We start from the raw sequence: 20754 nt of genomic DNA on the forward strand, positions 1-20754 counted from the left end.
CCTAAAAACTCCTCTGAAGGTTCTCTAGCCTGCCTGACAGGCTTGTCCGGCCACATGTGATTGCTCACAGCCTCCCAACCGTGATAGGCACGAGATGCTTTAAACCTGCTAAAAACAGGTTCCTTAGAAAAGTTAGAAAACCATTAGTATAAGTATAGTGGGCTGATTAGAAATTGTATTGGTGAAGCGTTTTTCATTTGTTGAGTCAATGTTTGTTGCTAAGTGTCCACATCCCCCGCCCTTACATATATTTATTAATGAATATAATATATATAATATATATTAATATATATATTATATTAATGAATATATAGAATAAATAAGTATTAACCTTTGATATTAATCACATTAGAAGTTAGGATAAGTAAATTCTTTCCTTAATTAAAACCCACTACACCCTCACCCTATAGGAATGTAACTTTATCTGGTACCTTCAGAAGGTGGAGTCTTTTTTAAGAGTAATCACCCCTGGAGAAATAAGTGTCCTGGTTGACTGACCACTGTCACAAGGAGAGGGTCATAAATTGTCAGCAGGCCCCCTGGCCAGAAGATGATGTAACACCCCCAAGACCTCTGTATACAGTTGTATGAAGCACCTGACTTTGATAAGTCAGGACTGCTGACCCCGCGTGACTTTTGCATAACATCTCAGTGTATAAAAGTAGACCATGGAAAATAAAGAATTGGGATCAGTTTCTCGAAATAATGGTCTCCCCATGTCATTCTCTCTCTCTTGAACTCTGGCTGAGTTTCCATCTGGAGCGCGGAGCCCGCCATGCTTACTAATTATGCCTGGGCTTCTAAGATCCGACTGGGGAGGCCTCAGTGTCTCCTCTCCTTCGGGAGAACGGAAGGACGCCTGCGGCCTACGTAAGTGGTGCAAGCTTCTTGTCTTGAAGTTTTATTGGTTTCCCGCATAAACCAAGCTACTCAGCCTCTTTTCTCCACTGAATTTTCCTACTGAGCTATCCTCATTCTATTACTCTTTACATCTCTAATTAATATATAATTGAAGCTATTGTATCCTGATCCTCACCGACGCCGTCCCCGCTTCTAACTCCCTGGATCAGCCGGGGCTGGACCTCAGCAATGTACTCTGCATAGAAGTTAAATAAGCAGGGTGACAATATACAGCCTTGACGTACTCCTTTTCCTATTTGGAAGCAGTCTGTTGTTCCATGTCCAGTTCTAACTGTTGCTTCCTGACCTGCGTATAGGTTTCTCAAGAGGCGGGTCAGGTGTTAGTTTGTCAGATGTTAGGGAAGTGTTAGTCTGTTCCTTTTATCCATGAGAAAACTGAGGCAGAGGTCAGTTACACAACTTGTCCAAGGTCATACAGCTGGGAGGAGGTCAAGACAGGATGTTAAGGAGGGTGGCTCCAGGGTGCACCCACCTCAACACTCTGTCCCCCAGGTCCTGACTCTAACCAGGCACAGCTGTCTGCCAAGGGAACACCCAGTTCTTTTCTCCTATACTTGGATAAAGGTATATAAGAAAAGATTTCTTTCCTGTGTTGAAAGAACTTCCTGGTTCATTCAGAAATGGCTTCAAATCATTAAATATAAGTTAAAAAGAGAGGCTAGAATAGGACCTGACTTCATGCTGAAGGAAAGTGTTGTCTGATCCCTTGAGAACCTGTCTCTAATGGAGACCGTAAACCTTGAGACCTGATTAAGAGGCTGCTTCTATAATACAGATTTAATAACTGACATGCTTGTGTAAATATGTTCAGTGCTTCTTAAACTTGGGTGCTCATCCATATCTTGGGGTTTGTAGTCTTTGCCAGGGACTTATTATATGCAGAAGACCTTTCTGATGTGTAAATTTTACTTTAAGACTTTGGAAAAAAAATATTTAAATTTGTAATCAAAATATTTTCACACTAAAGCAACAAGGATCTCTCTCCTGTTTTTATGACAACATCTATGGCAACCTACTCCAGTGTTCTTGCCTGGAGAACCCCAGGGACGGTGGAGCCTGGTGGGCTGCCATCTATGGGGTCGCACAGAGTCGGACATGACTGAAGTGACTTAGCAGCAGCAAGATTTGTGTGTTTCATGCTTGCACAGAAAGCTTCATGTTCTACCTCAAGGAGAACAAATTCCCTTCTCAAGGCCTAAGGGCATGCAGGTACAAATATTTGAGAAACAATGATTTAGCCTCTAACCAGTTCTGATTGATAAACACTAAGGGGGAAAACAAAGCCAACAACACTGGCAAGCACTTCTGGCCATTCCTGAAAGCGTTCTCCACAGCAGACAACAGTGTACAAATGACCAGCAGTAAATTAGCCTGACTCAAGCAGGACTGCCCGCTCCCTGGATCACGGCTGTTAAACCCATCTCTAAAATCTGGCTCAGATTCCTCCTCCCCTCTTCTCCTCCATTGCTGCCTGTCCTCCCAGCCCTAGCTGTCATAATTTCTCCCTTGTTTCTTCAGTGGTCCTTCTCCACATACTAGTCAGAGGTGTGTTTTTGTTTTCTTTTATTTTAAATAAAACATGAACCAGGTAATTTCATTCTCCTGGTTACTTCTCCCTGCTGCTGCTGCTGCTGCTGCTAAGTCGCTTCAGTCATGTCCGACTCTGTGCGACCCCATAGATGGCAGCCCACCAGGCTCCCCCGCCCCTGGGATTCTCCAGGCAAGGACACTGGAGTGGGTTGCCATTTCCTTCTCCAATGCATGAAAGTGAAAAATGAAAATGAAGTCGCTCAGTCGAGTCCGACTCCTAGCGACCCCATGGACTGCAGCCTACCAGACTCCTCCGTCCATGGGATTTTCCAGGCAAGAGTACTGGAGTGGGTTGCCATTGCCTTCTCCTACGCTCAATGCACTTAAAATGCAACCTACACTTCTTCATTATTCCATACAAAATCCTACATCATCGGGCTCCTGACTCCTCCGATCTAATTTGCTGCCATGTTTCCATTAGCTCATCTCCTTCAAGGCAGGCTTGGCTTGCTTCTATTCCTGGAATACACAAAACTTATTCCTGCCTTTGGCTTTGCTGTTTCCTCTTCCTGGAATTCTCTTTCCCTGATCTTTTTCTTACTCCCGCCCGCCTTTTTTGTCTTTTTTCATTCAGGTCTCAGCTCATATGCTGTTTCCTCAGAGAGACATTCCATGGTTATCCTCCTTAATATTGCTATCTTCCCCAAACGCTGTCTAGGCACATACATTTTATTTTCTTTTTAGCACTTATTTGGGCTTCCCTGGTGGCTCAAATGGTAAAGAATCTGCCTGCAATGCAGAGACCTGGCTTAAATCCCTGGGTCAGGAAGACTCCCTGGAGAAGGAAATGGCAACCTACTCCAGCGTTCTTGCCTGGAAAATCCCATAGACAGGAAGCCTAGTGGGCCACGGTACTTATTTGTTTATATATCTCCCATTCAGTACACATGGAGAAGCTTGAATATTCACTGAATGAGTAAATGAATGAATGATTGGGAGAAAGAGAAAAGAAGTAGAATACATTTTCGATACTATGTCCAATAAACTACTGTTTAGTAATTTAAGGAGAATGGATGGAGGCAGACTCTAGATTGATGGGTTCATATCTATTTAGTAATAAAGGAGTCAAACTGTGAACATCAGAGCACAATTTGGAGTGGTCTTTGAAAGTTTCTGGAGATAAGAAATCTTTCTTGTGATTTTATTTAGACTTAGCCTTAAAAAAAATCTATTTTGTATTGGGGTATAGTAACTTTTGCTTTTAAAAAAAATTATTTTTTAATTGAAGGATAATTGCTTTGCAGAGCTTTGTTGTCTTCTGTCAAACCTCAACATGAATCAGCCACAGGTATACATATATTCCCTCCCTTTGGAACCTCCCTCCCATCTCCCTCCCCATCCCACCTCTCTGGGTTGGTACAGAGCCCTTGTCTGAGTTTCCTGAGCCATACAGCAAATTCCCATTGGCTATCTATTTTACATATAGTGATGTAAGTTTCCATGTTACTCTTTCCACACATCTCACCTTCTCCTCCCCTCTCCTCATGTCCATAAGTCTGTTCTCTATGTCTGTTTCTCCACTGCTGCCCTGTAAATAAATTCTTCTGTACCATTTTTCCAGATACTGTATATATGTGTTAGAATACGATATTTATGTTTCTCTTTCTGACTCACTTCGCTGTGTATAATAGGCTCTAGGTTCATCCACTCACTAGAACTGACTCAAATACATTCCTTTTTATGGCTGAGTAATATTCCAGTGTGTATATGCACCACAACATCTTTTATCCATTCATCTGTCGATGGACATCTAGGTTGCTTCCATGTTCTAGCTATTGTAAATAGTGCAGCAATGAACAATGGGATACATGTGTCTTTTTCAATTTTGGTTTCCTCAGGGTACATACCTAGGAGTGGGATTGCTGGGTCATATGGGCTTCCCTAATAGCTCAGTTGGTAAAGAATCCGCCTGCAATGCAGGAGACCCCAATTCAATTCTGGGGTTGGGAAGATCCCCTGGAGAAGGGAAAGGCTACTCACTCCAGTATTCTGGCCTGGAGAATTCCATGGACTGTAAAGTCCATGGGGTCTCAGAGAGTCAGACATGACTGAGTAACTTTCACTTTCATGATGGTTTTATTCCTGGTGTTTTAAGGAATCTTCATACTGTCTTCCATAGTGGCTGTATCAATTTACATTCCTACTAACAGTGCAAGAGTGTTCCCTTTTCTCCACACCCTCTCCAGTATTTATTGTTTCTAGACTTTTTGATGATGGCCGTTCTGACTGGTGTGAGGTGATACTTCATTGTAGTTTTGATTTGCATTTCTCTAATAGTGAGTGATGTTGAGCATCTTTTCATGTGTTTGCTAGGCATCTGTATGTCTTCTTGGAGAAATATGTTTAGGTCTTTTTCCCACTTTTTGACTGGGTTGTTTGTTTTTCTGGTATTGAGTTGTATGAGCTGCTTGTATCTTTTGTAACTTTTGCTTTTTGATCAACCAAATTATGTGGGTAAACATTACAGAGCCAGTTGGAAAAACATCAGGGTACAGTAAGTTCAGAGCCAGGTGAGCTGGGTTTCTAAAAGTGGGAAATATATCACTCACAGCTAATTTAAGGTCCCGTTTTCATAATGGTATTTATCACATTCATAACTTGGGAGATTAAATACACTTATTTTGAAAGGGCAGCTTTACTTTGTATCCCCAAGTCTTTTGGTTTCATTTTAGTATCAATGATTTGCTTGTATATCCTGAGATTACTTGGCCAGATGGTGATGGTGTGTGATTGGCATCTCTTCTGGGTGACAGAGAAGACTTGGCTCAATAGAGAGGGGATCTGTAGTTGTAGGTAATGCACAAAGTTGGCACTGCTCATAAGTAACCACTGATTGATTATATCTTTTTGTAATTGTTACCTTCTTACTCTATCATAAAAAAAGGACCATCAGCTTAGAGAAACAGAATGAACACTGAACTGGGCATTCAAAGATAAGGGTTCTAAATTTGATTCTGTAACTTACAAGTTGTGGGACTTACAGATAGCCAACAAATTTTGTTAGACTTTGTGTTTCTTGCCCAGCAAATGGAGAAAGATTAGACTCTATATTCATTTATGGCCCTTCCAACTCTGATAGTCTATAATTCTATGAGCCAAAAAACCATCTCAGCATCATTGTAATAGCTTTATTTTCCAAAAATTGAAGACCAGAGTATTTACATAACAATAATTTTGATTTATAAGGGACTCAGCAGGGTTTCTACTAAGAGAATTTTATCCAAGGCCTTTTTGTTTAGACTTCCTTTCTCTACATCAATGGAAAAACAAAATTTCTCAGCTTACTCAGGTACACATATCCTGAAACAGTAAAAGAGGTTAAAAAAAAAAAATCCAGGTACGTCATTATAGCATACTTCTAATCAAAATTCTTTTTATAAACCCTATTATATTTCTCCAGCAAAAGTGAATATAAATCAGCAAGATTGAAAATACTTCTCACAACAGATAGAGTAAGATATTATGAACATCTGGAACAAAAGACTGCCAATTTGATATAATTATATAGATAGTTGGAAGGTTCCCATTTCACAGAACTGTTTTCCTATCAGCCCAAGTCACACCATTAAAGATTAATTCTCTTGATTTACTATTTTAGGAAAATAAAAACTGGCCACAAAGGTAAGCCACTATAGTGCCTTAGGAGAGTAATAATTTTAACAAATTTACAGATGAGAAAATCAAGACTTAGGACATTAAAAGACTTGTTCAGGGTTATCTAGGTGGTAAGTGGTAGGACCATTCTCCTAACAGAAGCATAATCCTCTTTACTCAACATTTTTCCCCTAGGAAGAAACTGTATGAGATAGTGGGTGGGGGCGTGGGAATGAGTACTTTGAACACAGACACGAACTCAAAGCTTGATTCTGCTATTTGTTAGCTGTATGGCATGAGAAAATTACTTAAACTCATTTTTTGTTACCTGCCTAAATCAAGAATAGGATATTATATACATAATATAGGGGTGATAAAGTATATTAAAGCACTTAATGGTGCATAGTAGTAATCTTTTTGTTTTTACTATTCTATATATTTCTAATCTTATGACTAGGTTGCGAATGAAAGGATAGAACCATAAAGATAATTTAAAGGTAGGTAGTTTTCCTTCAGAGTCTTGTATTCAAACTATAACAGATATATTCATTTTATTTTACATTCTTCCTTTGAGTATGTGTGCACTACCCCCTACCATGAATGCCCTTCCTAATCCTTTGACTCTCTGATGAAGAGAGTCTACACATTTTTTTCAACCTCAAACCCAAGTTATCTCCTCTTTAAAACTTCATTTGATGTCACAGGCTGTTCCTGTGTGGCGTTCACGGACAACTCAAAAAACTCATTTATAAATATTAACTGAGTGCCAGCTCAGGTGCTGGAGGCCACACAAGAGCACTCCATTGAACTGATCTAGTTTTGTTTGTTTTTGTTAGTAGTTCCCACACTTTGGGATTTTATAGAACTTTTCCATTTAAAAAATGAGGACTGACACCAAGTTGCCAACGTTTCATTTTCTAGGTAAGGATAAGTAACTGCCATTGATTACCACAAAGGAAGGGAATTTTGACCAAAATCTCAGGATTAAAAAAAATGAATATAGGCTTTATGGAAAACTTCACAGAGGGGGTCTGCATGATCAGGGAATAGGTATTGGGGGATCCTCATATATATTTTCATCCCAATCTGATAGTTCTTAGAGATGTTGTTTCTTATTTCTTTTTGCATCCCTACTGCAGTGCTCACTGTCTAGTGGGAAGTAGTCAATGAATATTCATGAATAAGGTAATGAATATGCCTCTGAGAAAATATTTACCCCTGAGACCTGTGGCAATGCCTTCCATCACAGAGTACCTGTGAGAACAGACAGCCGTGGTGAGGATGTGGGGGAGAGGTGTGGGTGTGTGCGAAGTGATAAAATTTATTTCACCAGTTTTGCAGGCACCAGCTATTCAGAAGATTTTATGTAAGCTATGTGATTGTCCTGCCAGAGAACAAAGGAGGAGGCAGGCAAGAAGTAAGATACCAGGGTATATCACTGTCAAAAAAAGGAAATCTCTTTCTCTCACACCATCTAAAATATTCCATGTGAATTGGTAGATTGAATATTATAACAACTGTGTGTGTGTGTATGCATGTGTTAGTCACTCAGTCGTGTCCAACTCTTTGTGAACCAATAAATTGCAGCTTGCCAGGCTCCCCTGTCCATGGAATTCTCCAGGCAAGAATACTGGAGTGGGTAGCCATTCCTTTCTCCAGGGGATCTTCCTGACCCAGGGACTGAATCCTGGTCTCCTGCATGCAGGCGGATTCTTGACTGTCTCTCCGGTCTCTTTCGAGCCACATATTTCTATGATGAAAACAGTTTTACACAACCTGCTTTTCATTTTTAAAATAAGGAGAAAGTTAACATGTTTCCTCCTAGCCAGAACTTTAAAGCTGGCAAGGCACCCAGTTTTCCTACTTAAAAGCTGTATGACCCCAAGCAAGTTCCCTAACCTCTTTGAGCTTCAATTTCTGCATCTCTAAAATGGGGATGACGGTCCTTCTTTCAGTGTTTCAGAGAGGATTAAAAGGATAGTTTAAGTAAATGAGCAAGCAAAGGGCCTGGATTATAAATGGGGTTTAATAAATTTTAATTCACTATGGGGCCTAGAAAGATAAATGGCATTTTCAAATTAAAATCCTATCAAATATTAGCGATAGGATGAGAGCAAATAGATTATTGTTCTGGTGAATAAAGGTGCCTGTATTTATACAATCTTTAAAGAACCACGAGGATTATCTTTGCGGCAGCCCTCATTTTAATTAAGAGCATAGAGATTAGACGTTTCAGCATAGGAAGAGGTTTATATTTGATTTAAACCCCAGATGTACATTTGCAGCATCTAAACATTCCATTCCTTGGCTAAAGATGTAACAAGCTACTTCAGCAAACCTGAAATTGCAAAATAAATGGAAAATGCTTAATCATTTAAAAGGAAATGGCAAAGGAATGAAAAGACCAAAGCATACACAGGCACCAGAGAGGAAAGTTAAGCAGCAGGAAGTCTCCTCAATTTTTTTAAGGGCTGACAAATGACTTCAGGAGACAGGCAGCATACAAAACTAAAGGATCCATCGCTATCGCTTTTACACACAAACACTTTCAGGGGAAAAAGTGTATATTTCTACAGGCAAACTCATTTTGGGTAAAAGTATTTCTCAAAGGAAAAAAAACAAGTTGCAGAGCTATGTGTAAAATACAAACTTATTTTGTTAAAAACAATGTCAGACTCCACCTACACCTGAGTATGCTTTGCACATTTGTATGACATCAGGCAAGGTCGGAGAAGGCGATGGCACCCTGCTCCAGCACTCTTGCCTGGAAAATCCCATGGATGGAGGAGCCTGGTGGGCTGCAGTCCATGGGGTCACTAAGAGTCGGACACGACTGAGCGACTTCACTTTCATGTTTCACTTTCATGCATTGGAGAAGGAAATGGCAATCCACTCCAGTGTTCTCACCTGGAGAATCCCAGGGGCGGGGGAGCCTGGTGGGCTGCTGTCTATGGGGTCACACAGAGTCGGCAGCAGCAGGCAAGATATGAAAGGTTCAGGCCACAATGCCACACTGGGAAGCTCAGTGGGTTTGAGGGAGCTTTTTGTTTCTTGAACATCTCTGCATTACCTCACCAAATGCAATGAGCACACATTACTTTAGAACAAAAACACTTAAAAAAGAAAAAAATGTACATTTCCTATTATTCATACACACATTCATTCATTCGTTCATCACCCAAAATTTATTGAATCCTGACTGGACCATGAAGTAAACTGAGCTGGTCTTCTGTAAAGCATCAGATCTGACTTTTTCAGAGGCATGCCAGCTAAATTTAGTTTTATTTTGTGGGGTAAGCCATGTGGTTCTCTTGCTCTGCCCTAAAATCCTATCTTGTTCCCCTTAGAAATTAATGAGATATATTAAATTCAAACCATTTGGAGTTAATTTCACTCCTTTCCTTTCTACCTGCAGTTACTGCACTCAAGGGAGGATTGACTGACTCTCCAAGTTCATTGAATTGTGTGTGGCCAGTGGTGGCCACAACATGAAATTTAGAATAAAAGCAAGCAACCAAACAGTTTTTTAGTTCTGACTCTTCTACTTACCAGATACGTAACACTGGTATGCTACTTCCTTCTTTTTGAACCTCAGCACCACTTTCTCTCTTTGAGTAATAATACCTACATAATAATACTAGCTGTAAACCTCAATGGTGTTAGATATCAGAAAGTCCTATAAATTGCCAAGTGATGGATGTGTGTACATTACAATTTCTCCACGAAGGATTTGTGGTTTTGCTTCCAACAGAGGACAATTACATTGCTTGTAAGTCTTGGCAGGTTTCCACTTCAGGTGAGACTATAATAAGCTTGAATAGAGTTGAGAAGCAACAGCTGCCATGTTAGGAAAATGCAATTCTTTCCTGGTAAAGGTCGCAAACCCAATTAACCAACAAACATATCTGACCTGGTATAATCGTCTTCAACAAGCATGTGCTTTGGAATTGGTGAGTACCTTCCTGGAGAGATGGGCGGCAGGGAGGTTTTATATTCTAAAGTGCCATTGTTGCCAGAGAGAAGATGGTTTTCCATCGGTGGAGAATAAGCTAAGGAGTGAAAAAAAAAAAAAAAGAAATCTGTTATGTGGGTGATTCAATGTGTCATGTTACAGTCCTGTTAAAAATAGAAAGGCTGTGCTGCATGCTAAGAATTCTGTGATCCTTCAAGAGATGGGAGTTTCTGTTTGTTTGCATTTAATATGTACAAGCACATGGTGACCTTTAGGATTGGAAAGATGTAATAACAGTTTTATCTGTAAGCCCAGTTCATATAATTAGGTGAAGAGAAAAACGGGAAGAAAAAAAAAGAAAAACGGGAGGAAAGATCCCACACTCACATTTTTCAGAACAATGATTAATGTTCTATTGAAATAAAAATGTTAGCTTTCTAATTGCAGGGCTCACATTCTTTTCACATAGTTAATATCAAACCATCAAGAGCAGAAGGCTCTTGGAGCAAGTTACTGTATAAGACTTTAATCCCTAAATACACTATTCTCCCATCCCAGAAAAGCTAAGAACTCTGGCCTTTCTTTTCAGTTCCTCCACCCTAATTCACCCCCCTTTTGGGTGACTAAAAAGCTAACTGGATCTCCTGTCCCTGCTCTCTCCCCAGATCCATTTTATACACTGAGAAATGCAGGTCTGATCATGACGTTCTCTTGCTTACACACTCTCCATTGCTACTATTGTACTGAATATAAACTTTCCCTTTTATTATTCTTGGAAGACTGACTCATTTTGGTATCCCCTCTTACACATCTCCTATGGTCCCTAAATAAACCCTGTTCTTCCTAATATCTGTAGTTTTGCTCCACTTTACCAGCTACCTAAAACTTCTGTCTCTTCTCCCATCTCTGATACTGAAATCTTATCCATTTTTTCAAGAAACAATTCAAATGCTACCTTCTGCATAAAGATTTTTCTGGTCTTCCAAAGACAGGAGATATCCTTTTCCTCTGAGTGCCCAAAGGACATTTCTTTTTACCTCTCTCATGGCATGTACATCCCCTCTCAGTTTGCCAAATACTGCTGTTACTTATATACCTGAATTAACCTTCCTTTCAATGAAGGCCAGGACTGTGTCTCCTGTGGATCTCACATATTACCTTATAAGGTATTTTGCATGTACTGAAATTACTCTATATATTTCTTGAATTGAATAGCAAATTTTGTTTTCTCCTTTATTCTTCTGACAGAAAGAAGAAATGTCCTATATGCCCATCAAGAAGAAGCTCACAGAGCCTGAAGACTGGTTTTTCTTTATTTGGCTTGAAAAACCCTGAAAGTTAAAACTCTTTAATATCCTAAGGTAAGGCTGATCTCACCTTACTGCTTGCTTGACAAAAAGACATATTCTGAGGGAAGTCATTTGACAATCATTAAGAAAACCAATAGCCGATGTAATGGGCAGGTAACAAAATCATTCAACATTTAAATTTCCCTCAAGAGAAACATCCAAATCTAAAGAGGTTAAACGACTTGCTTAAGAGTTACTAATTAATAACAGGACCTGAAGACATTCTGAGTTCTCAATCTCACAACTGGTTGCTCAAGATTTCAGAATGAGCACTTTTACTGATGCTGCCAAAACTGTCCCTTTAACTCACATCAGAAAAATGAATTGCTTCCAAATCTAGTCCCCAGAGAGAGAATCTTCTTGTTGACCTATTAGGAAGAGGGGAAACCATGGGGCTTATGTAGAAATGGACATTGTGAGAACTGAGCACAACATCTCATTGTTAGTTGTTGCTCAAGAAGCCCCCACCTCCAGCCCATCTCCACTGTCTTAGTGACTGAAAATTTTATCTGGCTTTCTTGCCAATATATCAAATTCTGAAAAAGGTTAGAACTATAAGGATGGTGATTAAGGAGCGTGATTTCACCATTTGAGGGCAAGATCCTCTTCCCCAGGAAGAAGAACAGTGCTCTCCCAGTTTATTTTGCGTCTCCTCCTTTTCCACTCTGTTACTATATAGATTTGAACTAGGGAGAGAGACTACTATGGCAGGAGAGCTATTGTGCTTTAGGGGCTTGAGAAATAGCCTTTAAAAATGTGTTGGCCCTTGGCAGCAACGGAGACACAGACATAGAGAACAGACTTATGGACACGGAGATGAGGGGAAGGAAGGGGGGGTGGGGTTGATGGAGAGAGTAACATGGAAATTTATATTAGCATATGCAAAACTGATAGCCAATGGGAATTTGCTATATGACTTAGGGAATTCAAACTGGGGCTCTAACAACCTAGAGAGGTGGCATGGGGTGGGAGGCGGGAGGGAGGTTCAAGAGGGAGGGGACACAGCTGCACCTATGGCTGATTCATGCTGATGTTTGGCAGAAACCAACACAACCCTGTTAAGCAATTATCCTTCAATTAAAAATGAATAACCTATGAAAACTAATGAAAACCTACTGGATAGCACAGGAAACTCTACTCAATGCTCTGTGGTGACCTAAACAGGAAGGGAATCTGAAAAAGAGTGGGTATGTGTGTACGTATAGTTGATTTGCTTTGCTGTGCAGCAGAAACGAATCCAACATCGTAAAGCTGCAATTAAGCTCCCGGAAATGGTTACTCTAAATCAAAATTTTTTAAAGATGTGTCGCCCCTTGGAATACTACTCAGCCATGAAAAAGAATGAAATAATGCCATTTGCAGCACCCAGGATGCACCTAGAGATTACCATACAAAGTGAAGTTAAATCAGAAAAAGAAAGACAAATACCACATGATATCATTTATACGGGGAACTGAAGATATGAACCTATCAATGAAATAGAAATAGACGCACACACATAGAGAAGAGACTTGTGGTTGACAAGGGAAAGTGGGGGTTAGGGAAGGATAGATTGGGAGTCTGGGATTAGCAGATGCAAACTATTAAATATAGAATGGACAAGCAACAAGATTCCACTGTATAGCACAGGGAATTATATTCAATATTTTGTGGTAAACCATAATGGAAAAGAATATGAAAAAGAATATATATATATATATATGAATAACTGAATCATTTTGCTGTACAGCAGAAATTAATACATGGTATGTAAACTATACTTCAGTTAAAAAAAACAATGTTGCTCTTATGTTGTTGTAATCACACTGTCTATAACATACATTATTAAGCCTTTCTGTAATGGCGAACCTGCCAACTCATCACTAAGACCCCCAAGGCAAATGAAGTACAAGATCCCTCTGCGGTATTTCCACAGGCTAAACAAGCAGAAGATCTTGCCAAGTTTTATAGAATTCCAATTTTGAAAACCCAGCCTGCTGTTCAAAGATGACTCTAAGCATGGTACTTACAGTGCGTAATATCAGGTGGACCATAAGGATCAGTCATATAAATGGTGGTGGGTTTGCCAACTTTTAGATAAACTACATCTGATGTGTTCTTCAATATTGCTACTGCCTCCTCATGTGTTACTTCTTCTAAACTGTAGTTGTTTACCTGAAAGTGGGAAAAATTCATTGTTAGAGCCAAATCTATGCAGGTGATTAGCCAGAACTATCCAGGCAAGAAGATATACAAAATTATGAGCTTAAGCAAAGAATAAATCATAATTATTACAGTCCAGTATCTATATTATACTTTGACAGAACAGATGGATTAATGGCATTAGCCGAAGCGGATAAGGTACAGATACTAAAAAATAAGGCTGTTTCTGCCTTTTCCTATGAGGAAGCAATATATTATATTAGAAATCAGAATACTCTTGTGGAAAATGGAACAAAGAGGTCAAATGTCTTTCTTTTTTTTTTTATTTTATTTTATTTTTAAACTTTACATAATTGTATTAGTTTTGCCAAATATCAAAATGATGCTGTAGTGACTGTGATTACAAAAGCAATATACATTCATGGAAGAAAACAAAAACAACAGATAAAAATAAAAATTATCCTCTCCCTATAATTATAATTATAATTATAATCCCCTAAAATTATAATCTCCCTATATGGATATATATCTTTGAATGATTGTGACCATATTACACACATTGCTTTGGAATGTGCTTTTCAACTTTAAGCGACCATTAGCCTCTATCATGTATGTATTTCAACAAGATGAGTTTTGTTTCCTATAAATCACTGTGCCTTAACATAATGATTTAACTAATCTCTAAAGCACATTTAGTTTATTTCAAGTGGTGTTGCAATAAACTGTTTTCTATATTTGTGCACCACTCTGATGATGTCTTCAGGATAAATCATACAAATGAACACTGGACCAAATTAAATGAATACGATAAAGCCTCTGGTGCATGCTTAGCTGCTCAGTCATGTCTGACTCTTTGTGACCCCATGGACTGTAGCCCACCAGACTCCTTTGCCCATGGAGATTCTCCAGGCAAGAATACTGGAGTGGGTTGCCATGTCCTCCTCCAGGGGATCTTCCCAACTCAGGGATTGAACCCAGGTCTCTTGCATTACAGGGGGATACTTTACTGTCTGAGCCACCAGGGAATCCCAAGGCCTCTGGTACCTATTTCCAAAGTGCCCTATGGAAACATGAGCCAGTTTCCTCTTATACTGCAGATATATCAGAGCCCTGTCTTCCCACAGCTTCACCAGGCTTGGCTTTTCTCACTTTAAAAATTGTTCCCATCAAAATGTCATTTAACATGAGTCTGTTTTCTAAGGAAAGAGCGCTAATGTTGGAACATAGAGCTTTCCAAATGAACAAGTTCAAGAGTACCTTGCTGCAGTCGGCTTTAACAGCCACTTCTCTCTGTTGGAGAGAAAAGCCTGTGATACCAGTGCAATTATTCCTTCATGGCGGTGGCTTACAGTGGGTCTCTGAGGCACCTTCTCTTAAATGGTTTTCAAATATTGAGGCAATATTTTAAATACCTAGGTTATCCTTACTTGACTCCTATTTTTCTTTATATGTAGCAATTCTTTAGTTGGTTTCTGCTGAAATGATGTGGAATTCAAATCAATGTAATATAAATGTAAATAAAATAGCTTGGATTCCCACATATTCTCTGTAGTATCTAATCAACACTTCAGTCATTTAACACCTTGTAGCATTGCTTTTTATTTTTGCTTCATGTTGTTGCATAAATTCCACATGCCACTTAATCCTTGGTGGTGCAGCCAGGTCAGGGGCCCTGGAACAGAATGGAACTGAGCCTGACTGCAGACCCTGAGCTCTCCATTGAGTTGTAAATGTCTGTACTGTTCTCTTCTAGAGAAGTAACATTCTCTTAACTCTTTTTGTACTTCCAATGTCTAGCACTTGTTCATTCATTGATCAAACGTTTGTTACATATCTATTACGTGTCAGTCACGGTTCTACACGTTAGAGATATAGTGATAAAACAATAAGAATGATAATCAGAATTACAGCAGACACTTACAAAGCCTTATTTCATGTCAGGCATTGTTCGAAATCATTTTATATATATATAAACACCATCAAATCCCTCAATAGCCTATGGACTAGCCATGTAATTACTTTCATTTTACAGATGAGAAAAGCATGCGTCCAAGCAGTTAAAAAAACTTGCCCGAAGTCATTGACCTAATCGTAGTAGAGGCAAAAATCAAAGCCAGATGATTTGGTTCCAGAGACTCTTAACCACTCATCCCTATTGCTTCCTTCAGATGGACACAGTCCCTGCTCCCATGAGACTCACATTCTACTAAATTTCACATTTCATAGCTGTTTATGAAATGAATGGATAGAAAACTAGACCCATGCAGAGTGGGATTGTTGCGAGACTACAGGCATGGCAAACACAGTTGATGATGGCAGCTTTTAGACAAATAGCAAAAATGATAGTAATACTAATAAGAGCTAACATTTATTTAGCACCTGTATGTCATATATCTTGGAAACACTATGTGTATATTTTGACATAAGTTACGTAATTTATCCTGGTTATAGCTCCATGGGGCTTCCCTGCTGGTTCAGACGGTAAAGAATCTGCCTGCAATGCAGGAGACCTGGGTTTGATCCCTGGGTCTAGAAGATACACTGGAGAAGGGAATGGCTACCCACTCCAGTATAGCTCCATGAGGTAGACATTAATAATTAGACCTACTCTGGGAAAAACTAATATCTGGAGGTTAACACAGCAACAGACAGGTCACACAGCCCCCAAGTGGCAAAGTTATCAGTTGGATCACAGTTCTGCTGGAAAGATGAAAACGAGACAGCCCTTGAGTGTTGGTTCCTAGGACTTACATTATCTATTCTTTCTTCCTTTAGGAGAACAGAGTCTCTTTCTAAGTTTGCATATGGAAGCGATGTGAATGCCTAAGTGTTATAAAAGCCTGAGCAATCATTATCCTTCTTGCTGAATCCAGTGATGACAACATATTGCATCAGCCAAATACACTGACAAAGTCAAAAATAAATAAAATGGAAAGTTGCTTGATATATCTGTTTCTCCAAAACCTTTTTATATGTTTGACCAATCACTTTTTTTTAAGGACTACCACTTATACCTAGATAATGAATATTTACAAATAATGCTCATATATATGGTTTAAAATGTATAGAACTGTCTTGTCTTAAAAGGTGGTTGCCTAAGGTAGCTCTGAATACTGTGACCATGCACCCTAGAAATATCTATATTGAAAAAAGAGAAGAGGGGAAGAATTTATTGCCATAAGCAGAGAGGAGCCAATGGATAAAGACCCTAAAGGCCAGAAACCAACTGGATTAGATTACAAGTGGCACAAAAGCTCTGTTTCTGACAGGGGCTCACTGTCTCTCTCCCCAGGATATAGAAAGCACACAGCTCATTAGATTATCAGTGAAAAAGAGATGTGGCCAGCACTTATTAAATTGCACTTCCTCCATCTTGATGTTGAGCCTTGGAACAAGCTAGAAAATGTTATCTTTAAGTGTGTTTTCTGAGAATGACTCCCTTAACACACTCTCAGACCACCAGGAAAAAAATCTTTAGAGCAGAAAACAGAAGCGGAGGAGAGGTTGGAAGTGAGGAGTGAGGAGAGAGAGGATATTGGGGGAAATACTGGTAATTTAAAATAGTAGTAGTTCAGTCAGCGGAGAAGGCAATGGCACCCCACTCCAGTACTCTTGCCTGGAAAATTCCATGGACGGAGGAGCCTGGTGGGCTGCAGTCCATGGGATCACTGAGAGTCGGACACGACTGAGTGACTTCACTTTCACTTTTCACTTTCATGCATTGGAGAAGGAAATGGCAACTCACTCCAGTGTTCTTGCTTGGAGAATCCCAGGGACGGCGGAGCCTGGTGGGCTGCCACCTATGGGGTCGCACAGAGTTGGACACGACTGACACGACTTAGCAGCAGCATACTCTCTTTGGTGACTGTGAAGTGTTGGAAGATCTACACTGATTTCCATCATGGAAGACGGTGTGATACTGGCAAAATAATGTAGTGGTTAAGAGCACACGCTTTTGAGTCACACAAACCAGGACTTGTTGTGGTCCTGACACTACCTAGCTGACTTTGAAAAACTTGTTTGACCTACTTAGCCTCAGTTTTGACATCTGTAAAATAGGTATGAGAAGAATCACTGCCTCAAATGGGTTACTGATTTAAATATACTGACCCATGTAAAGTGGCAGGCTCATTAAAGTGCTCATTATTGTTAGCTCCTGTACATTGTCATCATCCGTTTCTCTCCTCAGGAAACAGGAATTCTTGGTGAAAATTTTCGCTGAGCATTTTCCTGTAAACATCTGCGAACTGATGAGTTTAATTAGAGTACTGTTGATGAGGCTTCTGTGCGGTCTTTTAAAATATTCAGAATAGTACAGGATCTGGACCCAAAAAATGCTCTTTTGTGCTGAAGTCTTCAAAATGTTTTTCACGAAAGTGGGTTTATTTGGGTTAATTATATGTGTGCATTATCCTCTGAACTCTCAAGATAAAGGGCCTACAGCTGGAGCTGATTGTACACACAGAGAAGGGACATTTTACTGATTGGCTGGGTGTTCTTGTCATTGTTTTTCATTGTTTTTTTTCCTTTTCTTTTTCCTTTTTTTTTTTGCATCAAGTATCTGCCTATCATGGTGAACACTGAGCAACTGGCCTGGTTTCAGAAAAAAAAATCATGTGCATTTGAATGAAGTGTTTCCGTGGGGTGTGCAACATAGAAGGAACACGTGTGCAGCCTGGCCATGTATTTCAATAGGACAGAGGACCGAGGCCAAGACAGAGAAATTGGAGGTGAGATGACTCATTCTCTCAAATGGAAGCAGGAGCATGATGCTGACAAAGGAGGCTGAAGAAAGAGGTGCCTGGAGACTTGTAAGAAAGGAAGATGGCAAGTGTTGTGGGAATTCAAATAAGTGTAGCAAATACATATGCCATGGTACAAAGGCGGGAGGTGTAGGGGCATGAGAAGGTATGATAGGAGAAATGAGCCATGTACAGATGGTGAGACATGGACCTTTCCATAGTCATTCAGGAATAGCAACGTGGTGAGACAAACTGGGAGTATTAGCGACATAAAAGTTGCACTAAGACACAGAACAAGGAAATGTGACACTCTAGAAACACTGTAAAAAAAAAAAAAAAAACGTACAAATTTCAGGCTCAGCTGGTAAAGAATCCGCCTGCAGTGCGGGACACCTGGGTTCAGCCCCTGGGTTGGGAAGATCCCCTGAAGAAGGGAATGGCAACGCACTCCAGTATTCTGGCCTGGAGAATTTCGGCCTAGGTTGCAAAGAGTCAGATAGGACTGAGTGATTTTCACTTTTTGAGGGCTTCCCTGATAGCTCAGTTGGTAATGAATCTGTCTGCAATGCGGGAGACCTGGGTTTGATCCCTGGGTTGGGAAGATCCCCTGGAGAAGGAAAAGGCTACCCACTCCAGTATTCTGGTCTGGAGAATTCCATGGACTGTATCGTCCATGGGGTTGCAGAGAGTCAAACATGACTGAGTGATGGAGAGGGAAAAAGATACCAAAATATTCCATGGAAGACAGAGAGAATTAGTGATATTCACTTTTCTCTAAAGATGGATGGTTCATTATTAAAATGAACAAGAACCGAAACCTTAAATAAGGGAGAATAGAAATTAAGTGCAGTAGCCTCTTTATGAAACACATATAATATGATCTGATGAGTAACAGAAAATTGGAATGGGAAAGAAGGAAGTTGATTTATCATGCCCAGTGACTAGTTAGATTTATGAGAAATAATAGCCACATTTAAAACCTAGGTGTTTTTAAAAATGAAGGCAACCTGGTATAATGAGAGTAATTTTGAATGTAGACTCTGATCTGCTATCAGTTTCTAGTTTTATGAATTTTGTAGTTAATATATTTACTGAGTATTAATTTTCTTCTAGTCATATACAGATGTGAGAGTTGGACCATAAAGAGAACTGAGTGCCAAAGAATTGATGCTTTTGAATTGTGGTGCTGGAAAAGACTCCTAAGAGTCCTTTGGACAGCAAGGAGATCAAACTGGTTAATCCTAAAGGAACTCAACCATGAATATTCACTGTAAGGACTGATGCTGAAGCCGAAGCTCCAATACTCTGGCCACCTGATGCGAAAAACTGACTCATTGGAAAAGGCTCTGATGCTGGTAAAGATTGAAGGCAAAAGGAGAACAGGGTGACAGAGGATCAGATATTTAGATAGCATCACTGACTCAATGGCCATGAATCTGAGCAAACTCCAGGAGATGGTGAAGGACAGGGAAGCCTGGCATGCTGCAATCCATGGGGTTGCAAAGAGTTGGACGTGACTCAGGACTGAACAACAACATGTTTACTAAATATTAATTTTCTTCTGTGTAAAACAGGGTAATACTGATTGATTTACTTTGTTTTTGAGAATTAAATGATACCATGAACCTGAAAAGACTCTATAATATAAAGCAGCACATGAATAACAATCAAACTTCATAATCAGACATGGTACTTCTGTTGGTCCTAATGTTGGAAACAGTTTTTTCCTGTTCAAGGTTCTTTCTATGAAAACGATCTTATAAAACACTGGCTCCTGCAGTGCCTCTATCCATCTTGAAGACTGACCTTCTCAAGGGCAAAGATGAGATTGTTTTCACCTTTGTATTTCCTCAGCTGATATACTGTAAATAGAGCTAGTTAATAAACATTGAAATATCCACTAAATAAGTTTGAAAAAATAATGTGGCATATAAAAGGAAAAGTAATAAAAATTTCCTATTTTAAGGAAGAATGAGGCATTTGTGCTGTGCTTCTGTTTTACATTTGTGGGCTGACTGAGAGAGGAGAGGATGAAGAATGAAGGTCATTTCATTGGACACTCACTGTGCGTCAGGCACCGGACGTAACAATGAAAGACTGGGACAAAGCGTGAGCGCCGGGTCACATCGGCTTATGAGGGACATAATCAAAGCTTCAACAGTGTGCATGTCTTCCTCCTCCATTAATCATTAATGTATTTCTTAACCTTTCATTCCATAGACACAGAGAGAGCAAGTGCCAGTGATGTTTTGATTGACTCCAGCTTTCTCTGTGGCAGCGGTCAGCAAATGAACAGCATGATAGGGACTCCAGGGCAATCCGCTGGGTGCAGGAAGAAATATTAACATTTTTATTAATGTTTATCACATTGATCTTCACCTATATTTTTGTGCATGTCCAGTAGCTAAGTCATGTCTGACTCTTGCGACCCCAAGGACTGCAGCTCACCAGGTTCCTCTGTCCA

At 39.8% G+C, this 20754-nt stretch overlaps 1 protein-coding gene across 15 annotated transcripts in view; it reads right to left on the minus strand.

The window, feature by feature from the left end:
* The window catches only part of DLG2 (discs large MAGUK scaffold protein 2), a 2318993-nt gene that overhangs the window by 593366 nt on the left and 1704873 nt on the right, over positions 1-20754 (minus strand). For all 15 annotated transcript variants that reach the window (XM_027532391.1, XM_027532387.1, XM_027532386.1 and 12 more), the window contains 2 exons: positions 13416-13560; positions 10016-10154 (listed from right to left, as the gene is read on the minus strand). In XM_027532391.1, the coding sequence (XP_027388192.1) occupies positions 10016-10154; positions 13416-13560 (284 nt within the window). The remainder of the gene's footprint in view (positions 1-10015; positions 10155-13415; positions 13561-20754) is intronic.

This window comes from Bos indicus x Bos taurus, chromosome 29 (assembly GCF_003369695.1).
Source record: "Bos indicus x Bos taurus breed Angus x Brahman F1 hybrid chromosome 29, Bos_hybrid_MaternalHap_v2.0, whole genome shotgun sequence".
NCBI classification, from domain to species: Eukaryota; Metazoa; Chordata; class Mammalia; order Artiodactyla; family Bovidae; genus Bos; species Bos indicus x Bos taurus.